The following is a 13,711-nucleotide window of genomic DNA, read 5'->3' as shown; positions in this document are numbered from 1 at the left end:
TTTTCAGAAGTACAGCCCCCTAAAACTCCCTGTGTATTATACTCAAGGGCAGACTATACTCAAAGATTTATAGTAGCAGAAAAGGTTCAGAAATACAAGACAAACTCTTAGTTTATTTTTCATTATTATATTTTTCTTTCTTTTGTAATTTTATAGTTCTGAAGAATAAAATTTTGGTAATTACCATAAAAAAATAATAAAATAATTTATAGTATAAAAGACAGGAATAATAACTTATAAAATAAAACTTTATATATCAGTTTATCAAATTGATTTTATTTATTTTTTAATTACTCGAAATGACATCTTTTTCTGATTTGCGAAGATGCTTTTCTGGTTGATTGCTTCCATATGCCTCAGAGATTCTTCAGTCTTTGGATAGTATTTTAAGGCTCTGTCTTTGTAAGGACCGTGTTTGTCTTTAATCAACCACATTTTGTCAATCACTTCACCATGCTGAAAGATTAAATAAAATAGCAGTGGTAAATAAATAAATAAATAATATAATAATAATAATAATAATAATAATAATAATAATAATAATAATAATAATAATAAATAAATAATAATAATAATAATAATAATAACAATATAATAATAATAATAAATAATAATAATAATAATAATAATAATAATAATAAATAATAATAATAATAATAATAATAATAACAATAATAATAATAATAATAATAATAATAAATAATAATAATAATAATAATAATAATAATAACAATAATAATAATAAATAAATAATAATAAATAAATAATAATAATAATAATAATAATAATGAACTAAATGCACGTAACAAGGTGTTAGCTATAAATTCCTTAGCAGTTCCAGTTGTTACTTATAGCTACAATGTGTTGAACTGGAATATGAGTGAAGTAAAGAATATAGATAGAAAAATACGCAAGCTGCTGAGTTGTAATAGGATGCACCACCCAAAGGCAGACGTAGATCGCCTTTACCTTCCCAGAGCCCAAGGAGGTCGAGGCCTGATCCAATTTGAACTAGCTTACAAAACAACCACAATTGGACTGGCCAAATATCTCGAAATATCGAATGACTGGATGCTAAAGCTCGTGGAAAATCACGAGAGACGAAAGAAGCTTCATTCTATCATAAAGGAAAGCAAAAAATTTGCTATTGATCTCGTGCAGGATACCCAAACTGAACAACCCGAGGGAAGTACGGCAACTATTGTTGCAAAGAAGGTGAAAATGATGGCAATGAAAAAAGCGCATGAGCAATTGGCTGATAGGTGGGAGGAGAACCTCTGCACGGCAAATATGTGACCCGCAGCAAACAAGCTGATGTTGACCAGAAGCAACCCATCAGTGGCTACGGAGCTCAGGGCTAAAAGCAGAGAGCGAAGGTTTCATCCTGGCTGCTCAAGATCAAAGCCTATTAACCCAGAACTACCAGGCCAATGTGATGAAAAATGGAGCAGACCCAAAATGCCGATTCTGCAACGACATGATTGAAACAGTGGACCACCTAATCTCTGGATGTAAAGTCTTAGCACCAGTGGAGTATAAATTAAGACATGACAGAGTTGGCCAATATCTCCACTGGCTAATAAGTCGGCATTACAATATCAAAACTGCCGACAAGTGGTATAATCATCACCCTGAGGCTGTAACTGAAGAGAAAATGTAACCATTCTGTGGGACTTTCCAGTACATACAGACCGAACCATCAAGGCCAATAAACCAGATATTGTTGTGAAAGACCAAAACAATAAAGTTTGCTTATTGATCGACATGAGCATCCCCTGTGATCATAATATCTCAGCGAAAGAGTTTGACAAGCTCAGAAAATATAAAGACCTACTCATTGAAATTGAGAAAATGTGGCATCTCAAGGCGGTTACAATACCAGTGATCGTAGGAGCACTAGGAATGATCAAGAAGGGAACCGAAAATTATATGAGAATGATCCCTGGCTTACCATCCCTGCAAGAAGTGCAAAAGATTGTCTTAACTGGTACATCACACGTATTGAGAAGAGCATTGTCGATGTGAGAACTGTTGCTGCTCATGTATTTTAATTTAACTTTAAAAAAAAAAAAAAAAAATGAACGAACTACTGAGTTTGGTTTAATGGCCTACCAATGTATACTATGAGTTTCTTTGCCCTAGGAGTCGGGAAGACACACGGCAAGAAATGGAAGCAAATTTGAAAGAAGAAGAAGAAAAAAATAAATAATAAATAATAATCTTCAGACAAAAATCGTGCCTCCTCATTGATATGACTGTCCCAATCGATATAAACGTATCTGTCAAGACCTACCAGAAACTGAGCAAATATAAAGATCTGGAAATAGAAATCAGCAAAATGTGGAACCTGAAGACTAAAACAATACCTGTTGGCATAGGTGCCCTGGGAATGATAGCAAAAGGGGCTGATTGCTACCTAGCTCAGATACCAGGAAACTCCAAAATTGCAGAAATTCAAAAGATAGTGCTCATGGGAACTGCTCATATCCTACGGAAAATACTTTCTATGTAATCTCAAGTTTTAAAACAAACATAATTTTCATATGGTCTTTTTAGATATTCACTAGTACAACACTAAGTACAAAACCAAATATATGGCACCCTAGGCATAACACCAACATGAACTTCTAACTTATCTCTTGAGGTCTCTGGGTGAGACTTGGAGCCAACTTGTACAAATATAAAGCAAAAGTCAAACATAGAATAATAATAATAATAATAACAATAATAATAATAAGGCGAAAGAATTTGACAAGATTAGTAAATATAAAGACCTGCTAATAGAAATTGAAAAAATGTGACATCTCAAGGCGACTACAGTACCAGTGATTGTAGGATCTCTAGGAATGATAAAAAAAGGTACTGAAACCTATTTGAAAATGATTCCAGGCTTACCATCCCTACAGGAAGTGCAAAAAATCGTATTAACTGGAACAGCTCATGTACTGAGAAGAGCACTATCGCTGTGAAAATAACATCCATCCATGAATTCATTTAGTTATTAATTTTTAAATACATATTTTATCTGTGAATTTGCGCGTGTAATCTGGGAATGCATACAGTGCCCTTCTCTGCCCTGGAGGTGTATGGAAAACACTCGGTGAGAAACGGAAGAAAATTTGAAGAAAGAAGGAAAATAATAATAATAATAATAATAATAATAATAATAATGATAATAATAATAATAATAATAATAACAATAATAATAATAATAATAATAATAATATAATAATAATAATAATAATAAATGTGGCTCTCATGGCTTCTGATCTTAACTGATCGGAAGTGTTATCATGTACATTGTTTTGTCTTGGTATAAAAGATGGCCTACAGCAAATATTCTGCTCAATACCACAGATTTGCTTGTCAGTTGTTTGACCTTAACTAGTTGAGCATGTCCCTTAGTGGCTGACGATATGTGCATCTCTGATCACGAGCAGAAGTAGTGGGGGAGCATCATAGCCATGTGTTGAGAGGGATTCTTTGGGGTTTGAATAATTCACCTCTGGAAACATGGGTGGTTTTTTCAACATCCTTAAACAACCCTTATTCAGGGACCTTTTGAGCGGGATGGGCTACTCAACCTGAAGAAAATTCTAACTGGGCCCCACCTGCAAGGTCATGTGCTGTTTATCTTGATATGAGATCACCATGTCACGCACATATGGTTGTGATGCATGTGCCTGGTGTACCTTTATCAGACGGGTAGTCATGATGGGTATATTGGGCTTCGTATATTTTACCCCAGTGTCAGTTTGATGGCATGCACTGCTCTCTCACTCAATAATAATAATAATAATAATAATAATAATAATAATTAATAATAATAATAATAATAATAATTAATAATAATAATAATAATAATAATAATAATAATAATAATAATAATAATAATAATAATAATAATAAAAAACAAAAAAAAAAACAGAATCTGAAAACAGAAACAATTCCTATCATAGTAGGTGCATTAGGCATGATAAAAAAAATATTCAGACAAATACATAACAAAAACACCAGGACTTACAAACACATATAACATACAGAAAATTGCACTACTAGGCACTGCACACATCCTATGCAGAACACTTTCCATACAATAACCATCAGAGCATCACAACAAATCACAGCACATACCCAAGGCACACAGAGCTGCGCTCGGTAGTGAAGTGAAAGCACGCTATAAAAATAAAACTACTGAATAATAATAATAATAATAATAATAATAATAATTATAATAATAATAATAATAATAATAATAATAATAATGTCCCAGAGGTGTTCAATAGGGTTCATATCTGGTGACTAGCTTGGCCATGGAAGCTTTTTAATGCTATTCTCTTCCAGCAAATCTTGGATCTCTTAAGCTATGTGACAAGGAGTCCCATCTTCCATAAATAACACAAATGAAAACTTACCTTATCGTCCGATACTTGTTCCATATAGAGATGAGAGGAGTTGTGGATCTTCATTCTAGTGTAGCCATAATCTACGCTGCGAAATGCAGACCAAGGGGCCGTTTTGTTTGCGAATAGATCATGCTTCTCCGAACAGCCCTGCAGTCAAATAAGAAATAATGAAATGCAATATAGGGAATACAATGTCAAATGACAAAAGATAATGGCCCCCATACCGGTGGCATGTAAAAAGCACCATCCGATCGTGGCCATTTGCCAGCCTCGCCTGGCCCCCATGCTGGTGGCACGTAAAAAGCACCATCCGATCGTGGCCATTTGCCAGCCTCGCCTGGCCCCCGTGCTGGTGGCACGTAAAAAGCACCATCCGATCATGGCCGTTGCCAGCCTTGCCTGGCCCCCATGCCGGTGGCACGTAAAAAGCACCATCCGATCATGGCCGTTGCCAGCCTTGCCTGGCCCCCATGCCGGTGGCACGTAAAAAGCACCATCCGATCGTGGCCGTTTGCCAGCCTTGCCTGGCCCCCATGCCGGTGGCACGTAAAAAGCACCATCCGATCGTGGCCGTTTGCCAGCCCCGTCTGGCACGTAAAAAGCACCCACTACACTCTCGGAGTGGTTAGCGTTAGGAAGGGCATGCAGCCGTACAAACATTGCCAAATCAGACTGGGCCTGGTGCAGCCTTCTGGTTTCCCAGACCCCAGTTGAACTGTCCAACCCATGCTAGCATGGAAAGCGGACGCTAAATGATTAGGATGATGATGATGATGATGATGATTTATGTTCAAAATTCAAATTCTACCAAGGTTGATTTTGCCTTCCATCGTTTCAGGGTCGATAAAATAAGTACCAGTTGCATACTGGGGCTGATGTCATCAACTGGCCCCCCTTCCCTGAAAATTTCAGGCCTTGTGCCTAGAGTAGAAAAGAGTATTTGAACTCAGAACATAAAGCTGGGAGAAATGCTCCTAAGGAGTCTGGCAAGTGCGTTCATGATTCTGCTAGCTCACTGCCTTAAAAAGCAAAGTTGACTGCAGCAGAATTTGAACTCAGAACCTAAAGCCAGGAGAAATATCACAAAGTGTTTTGTCTGATGTGCTAATGATTCTCCTAGCTCACTGCCTTTAGATGTAGGTTGACTTCAGCAGAATTTGAACTTAGAACATATTTCTTTATTGCCCACAAGGGGCTGAACATAGAGGGGACAAACAAGGACAGACAAACGGATTAAGTCGATTATATCGGCCCCAGTGCGTAACTGGTACTTTATTTATCGACCCCGAAAGGATGAAAGGCAAAGTCGACCTTGGCGGAATTTGAACTCAGAACGTAACGGCAGACGAAATACCTATTTCTTTACTACCCACAAGGGGCTGAACATAGAAGGGACAAACAAGGACAGACAAACAGATTAAGTCAATTACATCGACCCCAGTGTTTCATTGGTACTTAATTTACTGACCCCGAAAGGATGAAAGGCAAAGTCGACCTCGGTGGAATTTGAACTCAGAACATAGCGGCAGACAAAATACCGTTAAGTATTTCACTTGGAGGCATGGAAGTTTTGAAGAATGCAGTGCTCCGACAACTAACAACTGATGCCAGCAGTTTGTTCCATACTTCAGCAACTCTTAGCGTGAAAAAATGTTTCCGAAAGAAAATTTAATTATTTTAATAATAATAATAATGAAATTACTGTATACAGTGCTCAGGTGCACCACAACTTGTCAAAAGTGCGTATAAAGTATATGCAGTAATGTACAAATGTCTGGAAAGCGAACAATGTATGTGTCAGATACATGCTTGTGTGTGTATGGAGGGGAGAAAATCTGGTGTTGTGTTGGCAAATCTCAGGAAGCATGGAAGTTTTGAAGGATGCAGTGCTCCGACAACTAACAACTGATGCCGGCAGTTTGTTCCATGCTTCAGCAATTCTTAGCATGAAAAAATGTTTCCTGAAGTCATGGGAGCTGTGCTGTTTTCTGACTTTGTAAACATGTCCATGGGTGTTAGACGGGTGGAGTTTGAAAAGGTGCTCAAAGTTATTGTTTGAAAGATGGTTAATAATTTTATGGGTGTCTGCCAAGTCAGCTGCCAGACATCGGAGTTTCAATGTGTCCATGCCCAGGGAAGTAAGGTGTTCAGAATATGGCAAATTCCTTTAACTGTATTCTACCGAATATGGGCATTTGTGTCTGAAATATAAAGGATTTAAAAAAAACTTTCTCTATTGTAAGAATCTTTCCTTATCTCTCATTTCATTTATTATTCTACACAAGTGGCTATATATAGCAGGAGGTCAGAAAAAGATATAGACCTTGTCCTTTGCCCTTACATATATACACTCTCTATCTCACTTCCTTACACATACCCCACCCTCTCTTGCTCTCTTCCACCTTATACCAAAAATCTCAATGGCTATCTTACCGCAGATCCTGTGGTAATATGGACTGGAGCTTCTGGCTTGTAATATGGGTTTATGGAACTTGTATTGTAGACCTGAAAATAATCACACAAAAATGGAATTATAATACATTCATGTATACATATATAAATATGTATTAGTTTTGGTGAAGCATTGTGTGATATTACATTAACCCTTTCGTTACTGTATTTCTTTTCAGATGCTCTGTGTTTCTTTCAGCTATTTTAAATATAACAAAGAATTTAGTAAAATAACTTAGTTATCATTAAGCTAGTGTAAGGAACATAAATTGTGACTAAGGTTTGGTGGAAGATTTTAATTCAGAACTTATGAAAACAAGACATTTGTACTACAAAGCCAGAGACGGTTTCAGCCAGGTTGGTATCAAAAGGGTTAAATTAATCATTTGTTAACCCTTTTGTTACCATATTTCTGTTGAGATGCTCTGTGTTTCTTTCAATTAATTTTAAAATATAACAAAGAATTTAGTAAAATAACTTAGTTACCATTTAGGAACATAAATTGTGACTAAGATTTGGTGGAAGATTTTAATTCAAAATTTTTGAAAACAAGACATTTGTACAACAGAGCCAGAGGCGGTTTCAGCTGGGTTGGTAACGAAAGGGTTAAAGAGACTTGTGTAAGGGCAGAAGAATGAAAGAAGATATAAAGTACACTACAAAAAAACAAACAGAAAAGAAAAAAACAAAAGCAAAGTTGTAGTTTTATCTTATAGTTCTATATTTTGGGTCTATGATCCCTTCTTCAGGACATGTGGAAAAGCAAAGGAAAAGGTTGTTCAGATGTTTGGGGGAGGAAGGTGACATGAGCAAACTCATGTTGTTTTTTCCTTCTCGAGCCATCCCTGGCTCATAAGGGCCGGTTTCCCGGTTTCCTTGGCGTATAGGTTCCCCACCTGGACGGGACGCCGGTCCATCGCAGGTGAGCTGCAAGATGCAGTAGGAAAGAGTGAGAGAAAGTTGTGGCGAAAGAGTCAGCAGAAGTTCGCCATTACCTTCTGCCAGAGCCACGTGGAACCTAGGTGTTTTCGCTCATAAACACACACATCGCCCGGTCTGAGATTCGAACCCGCGATCCCTCGACCACGAGTCCGCTGCTCTAACCACTAGGCCATGTGCCTCCACAAGCAGACTCATGCTGCTATAGTAACCAGTCTACTTCATGTAGTTCTTTTCTGTTATCTATGGCTGATCACTGTTGATGAGGAGGGCCTCCATGATTCTGAGTTTGCTCCTGTTGCCCTCAGTGGCTCTAATGGATACCTTAAAATCCAGGGTCTGGCTCTTCTTTAGGTGTTTTTTGAATGAGGTGTCCCTGTACATAGGTTCTTTTACCTGAACATGCAATTTCCTGGTGCCACTTCCTTTGTAGGATCCCCCAACTTTATTGCAGAAGACCTCATTTACCACATAGGGCTTCAAGCACATTTTGAAGTTGTCGATGGGGCAATTGGATAGTGTGCACCCTACAGTGCTATCTCCTGTATTATTCCTAGACAGAAACTTCCTCAGGGATATATTGATTATAAATAAACATTAACCCCATGTCAGTTATAGATAAATATATACCTATTTCTTTACTACCCACAAGGGGCTAAACACAGAGCGGACAAACAAGGACAGACATAGGTATTAAGTCGATTACATCAACCCCAGTGCGCAACTGGTACTTAATTTATCAACCCCGAAAGGATGAAAGGCAAAGTCGATCTCGGCGGAATTTGAACTCACAACGTAACGCAGACGAAATACCGCTAAGCATTTCGCCCGGCGTGCTAACGTTTCTGCCAGCTCGCCGCCTGGTATATATAGATAAATATATACCATTTGTTTATTGTACCCACATGTTAGTTATGAATAAACAATAGCCACATGTTGATTATGAATAAACATTATCTACACGTTGATTATAACATCACCTTCAAGTGAGTTACAAACAAGCATTATCCACATTATAGTTATAGATAAATATAAATCACATGTTGATTATACGCCTACATGTTACTAATAAGTAAATATTAGCTACATGTTGATTATAAACATTACCACATCATCATCGTTTAATGTTCGCTTTCCATGCTAGCATAATGTTTAATAATAAAAGAACATGTGGTAATATTCATAATCAACATGTAGCTAATTGCTCAACAACAATTTTGATCTTTAGCTCTTCACTGCTGCTGACCGTTCACCAATGCATCAAGCTGTTTCTGAAAAGAAAAGAATTAAAAATCCCCAAATTTAACCCAAACACCCAGTAGATTATAATAATAAATGTTACTCACATGTCGATCATAAATTGGTAACAGACGTTCATACGAGTGCTCATGGGCCCAGATTTCAAGATCAACACCATATTTATAAAATAGGTCTTCAAGGCCATATGCATGGATTATTGGTATACCCTTTCGAATCTTGAAAAAAAATGTTTACACATTATTATATTATACTAAATTATGTTATGTTGTTTTATTACATTACATTCATCATCATCATCATCATCATTTAGCGTCCGTTCTCCATGCTAGCATGGGTTGGACGGTTCAACTGGGGTCTGTGAAGCTGGAAGGCTTCATCAGGCCCAGTCAGATCTGGCAGTGTTTCTACGGCTGGATGCCCTTCCTACCACCAACTACTCCGTGAGTGTAGTGGGTGCTTTTTACGTGCCACCCGCACAGGTGCCAGACAGAGCTGGCAAACGGCCACGAATGGATGGTGCTTTTTATGTGCCACCGGCACGAGGGCCAGGCGAGGCTGGCAACGGACACGAACGGATGGTGCTTTTACGTGTCACCGGCACGGGGCCAGGCGAGGCTGGCACATTGTATCATATATTATATTATGTTATCACCGTGATCACCGTGACCGACAAGACTATCAGATGTTTCTACACATCGCTGGTCACAATGCGCTTCGCATTGTTTTAGCCATCAAATGACGCCATCCTGCTGGCTAAGCGAGCAGGCCAACAGAAGAAAGAGTGAGAGAAAGTTGTGGTGAAAGAGTACAGCAGGGATCACCACAATCCCCTGCAGGAGCACTCCATCGGTTACGATGATGAGGGTTCCGGTTGATCCGATCAGCGGAACAGCCTGCTCGTGAAATTAACGTGTAAGTGGCTGAGCACTCCACAGACACGTGTACTCTTAACGTAGTTCTCGGGGATATTCAGCGTGACACAGAGAGTGACAAGGCCGGTCCTTTGAAATACAGGTACAACAGAAACAGGAAATAAGAGTGAGAGAAAGTTGTGGTGAAAGAGTACAGCAGGGATCGCCACGACCCCCTGTCAGAGCCTCGTGGAGTTTTAGGTGTTTTCGCTCAATAAACACTCACAACGTCCGGTCTGGGAATCGAAACCGCGATCCTACGACTGCGAGTCCGCTGCCCTAACCACTGGGCCATTGCGCCTCCACATATTATGTTATATATCAGGGGTGGGCAAACTACGGCCCGCGGGCCACATGCGGCCCGCCATAGGTTTTCATGCGGCCCGCCAAGAGCTTTTATGAATCCCAACTTCTATGCAGATACTTCGTAACTGTACGGTAATTCACAATATTTTCACTTGATTTTTATAAATGAGGCCCGCCAAGATTCCAAAGACGCACTGTGCGGCCCGCGATCAAAAAAGTTTGCCCACCCCTGTTATATATCATACAAATACCATGATGAAAATGATGATGTTGATGGTGGCCGTGATGGTGATGATCGCAAGGGTGATGATGGTGGTGGTTGTGATGGTGATGATGATAATGATGATATTCTACAGAATATCCACATTAAGTTATACTGAGTGCTAATATTTTTGTATATTGTTTCCATGAGTTATTGCCCTTAGACACTGCACGTCATATAAAGTGTTAGGTAATCTCGGGTCCCAATAATGAGAAAGTGCCTTCTACTATAGCCTCAGCTCAACCAAAGACTTGTGAGTGGATTTGGTAGACAGAAACTGAAAGAAGTCCATCGTATGTATATATATTTATTGGCTAAACTGGCAAAATGACCATTCCGAAATATAACAATATCTGTTTCAACACACGACTTCACATAAAAAATCTTGCACAACAAATATATATATATATATATAGGCGCAGGAGTGGCTGTGTGGTAAGTAGCTTGTTTACCAACCACATTGGGCAAGTGCCTCGGGCCAACCAAAGCCTTGTGAGCATATTTGGTAGACGGAAACTGAAAGAAGCCCGTCGTATATATGTATATATATATATATATATATGCATGTGTGTATTTGTGTGTCTGTGTTTGTCCCCCTAGCATTGCTTGACAACCGATGCTGGTGTGTTTACGTCCCCGTCACTTAGCGGTTCGGCAAAAGAGACCGATAGAATAAGTACTGGGCTTACAAAGAATAAGTCCTGGGGTCGATTTGCTCGACTAAAGGCGGTGCTCCAGCATGGCCGCAGTCAAATGACTGAAACAAGTAAAAAGAGTAAAGAGAAAAAAGAGAAAAAAGAGTATATATATATATTTAAAAAAGGAGATGTGGAACACAAGTTGTGATATATAAAAAAAGGAAATGAAGAAAATGCTGACAAAATAATTTAAGTAAGGGAGAGTGTATTTAATTAGGTGAAAGTTCTTTTTACCGGTTGCGCATTTGTTATGCTTATCAAAAGATATTTTTTTAAGAGAGATAAAGTTCCTTTCTGATAGATTTTTTTCTCTTATCTGACTTTATGTTGGGTTTGCTGTCTCTTATATGTGAAAAAAGAGGCTCCAGAGTTGTTTAAGATTTGCTTGGTTTCGCGCCTAAAATTTCTTGTGGACAATGGTCAATACAATTTTGATTGGTCATTATAAAGGGGTCATGTGAATGTTTGAATGGAAGTTGGTGTTGGGGTAAGAAAATAGGCTCCAGAGATGTTAAAATTTGGCTAGTGTCGCGCCTAAAATTTCTTATTGGTCATAATAAAGAGGTCACGTTGATGTTTAGAATGTATGTTGATGTGGGTGGTGTATGGAGTTTTCGAAAATAGCTTTGTTGAAAATTCTTATTGTTCAGGCTGGTCAGTAGACGTCATGTGGATATTTTTTTAGCACGTAGTTAAGGAGTGTATTTTCTGCTTGACTGAATTTGAGCTGGATAAGTAAGTTCATTTAGGACAGGAAGAGCTATATGTATGTATGTGTGCGCGCGCGCGCGCGTGTGTGTGTGTGTGTGTGTGTTTATATATGCATGTTGGGGCGCGCGCGCGTGTATATATGTGTGCGTGTGTGGGTACAATTTTCAATATTTATAGTTCTGCTGGCCTTGTGCCTGTATCGGGAAGCAACGTGTTTGTGTGAAGTCAATATTTACAGTCATTTCCAAAAAATAGTGTTGGATGTTTTGCACCCGTATCAAATTATGTGTATGTGTGGAACCATATATTTGCGTGTGTCATGGTGTTAATATCTGGGTAAAAGTGTGTGTAGTGTGTGTGCAGGTGTAAGTGTGTTTGTTGTGGGTTCGTGTTAGGGGGATGTGTTTAGAAGTGGTCTGTATTTATTATAAGGTGGGATTCCATGGTTATTCGCTGGGTATGAGTGGCATTGTCTTTAAATTTGTAGAGGGGAAAGATTCTAAAATTGGGATGAAGTTGTGCGGCACAGGTATCAATATGTGCACTAAGTGCTATTTTTCTGTATTCCTGTATTTTAATTTGGGATCTGTGGACAGTCATACGTTGGCGGAGGCTATTTTTAGTTTGGCCTATGTAGTGTTCATTACAGCCCGAGCAAGTTAAGACATATACTAGGTTTTCTGATGCGCATGTGAAGTTGTGTTTTACTGTGAAACGTCCTTGTTTAAAAAGGAATTCCGGACCTTCTATTAGGTTGATGCATATACCACAGTTGGGTCTATTGCATTTGTTTACTGTGGGTTTAGTTGTTGTGGTTGGCAGTACTTTGGCATTTGTTAGGAGGGTTTTCAATGATTTGGGTTACCTTTTGCTCTTTATGATTTCGTGTGTTAGGAGGATTTGGTTCATTCTATGGTCCTTTTTTAATACAGGAATGTTCTATCAGAAAGGAACTCTATCTCTCTTAAAAAATATCTTTTGATAAGCATAACAAATGCGCAACCGGTAAAAAGAACTTTCACCTAATTAAATACACTCTCCCTTACTTAAATTATTTTGTCAGCATTTTCTTCATTTCCTTTTTTTATATATATATGTATGTATGTATGTATGTATGTATGTATGTACGTACGTACGTACATACATATATATATAGGCACAGGAGTAGCTGTGTGGTAAGTAGCTGGTTTACCAACCACATGGTTCCGGGTTCAGTCCCACTGTGTGGCACCTTGGCAAGTGTCTTCTTCTATAGCCTCGGGCCAACGAAAGCCTTGTGAGTGGATTTGATAGACAGAAACTGAAAGAAGCCCGTCGTATATATGTATATATATATATATATAGCACCAGGTGGTGCTATTAAGTTAGACATGGCCTGGGCCAAAAATGGTCGAAACCTATCAAAGTATCAAAGTATATATATATATGTGTGTGTGTGTGTGTGTGTGTGTATGTGTGTGTTTGTGTGTCTGTGTTTGTCCCTCTAGCATTGCTTGACAACCGATGCTGGTGTGTTTACGTCCCCGTTACTTAACGGTTCGGCAAAAGAGACCGATAGAATAAGTATTGGGCTTACAAAAGAATAAGTCCCGGGGTCGAGTTGCTCGATTAAAGGCGTTGCTCCAGCATGGCCGCAGTCAAAATGACTGAAACAAGTAAAAGAGTAAAGAGTAAGAGTATATCTCTGTAAGTGTGTGTGTATGTGTGTGGTGTGTGTGTGTGTGTGTGTGTGTATTTGTCCCCCACCACTGCTTCACAACTGGTGTT

At 38.7% G+C, this 13,711-nt stretch overlaps 1 protein-coding gene across 3 annotated transcripts in view; it reads right to left on the bottom strand.

Annotated features, from left to right (window-relative positions):
- Window positions 1–234: 234 nt before the first annotated feature.
- LOC115225840 (acid phosphatase type 7) overlaps window positions 235–13,711 on the bottom strand; it is a 52,718-nt gene continuing 39,241 nt past the window's right edge. For all 3 annotated transcript variants that reach the window (XM_029796826.2, XM_029796825.2, XM_029796824.2), the window contains 4 exons: window positions 9,143–9,271; window positions 6,840–6,911; window positions 4,416–4,553; window positions 235–456 (listed from right to left, as the gene is read on the bottom strand). In XM_029796826.2, coding sequence (XP_029652686.1) covers window positions 280–456; window positions 4,416–4,553; window positions 6,840–6,911; window positions 9,143–9,271 — 516 coding nt within the window. In that variant the 3' untranslated portion in view covers window positions 235–279. The remainder of the gene's footprint in view (window positions 457–4,415; window positions 4,554–6,839; window positions 6,912–9,142; window positions 9,272–13,711) is intronic.

This window comes from Octopus sinensis, linkage group LG28, assembly GCF_006345805.1.
Source record: "Octopus sinensis linkage group LG28, ASM634580v1, whole genome shotgun sequence".
Lineage (NCBI taxonomy): Eukaryota > Metazoa > Mollusca > Cephalopoda > Octopoda > Octopodidae > Octopus > Octopus sinensis.
This window is presented reverse-complemented; position numbering and strand designations above follow the sequence as displayed.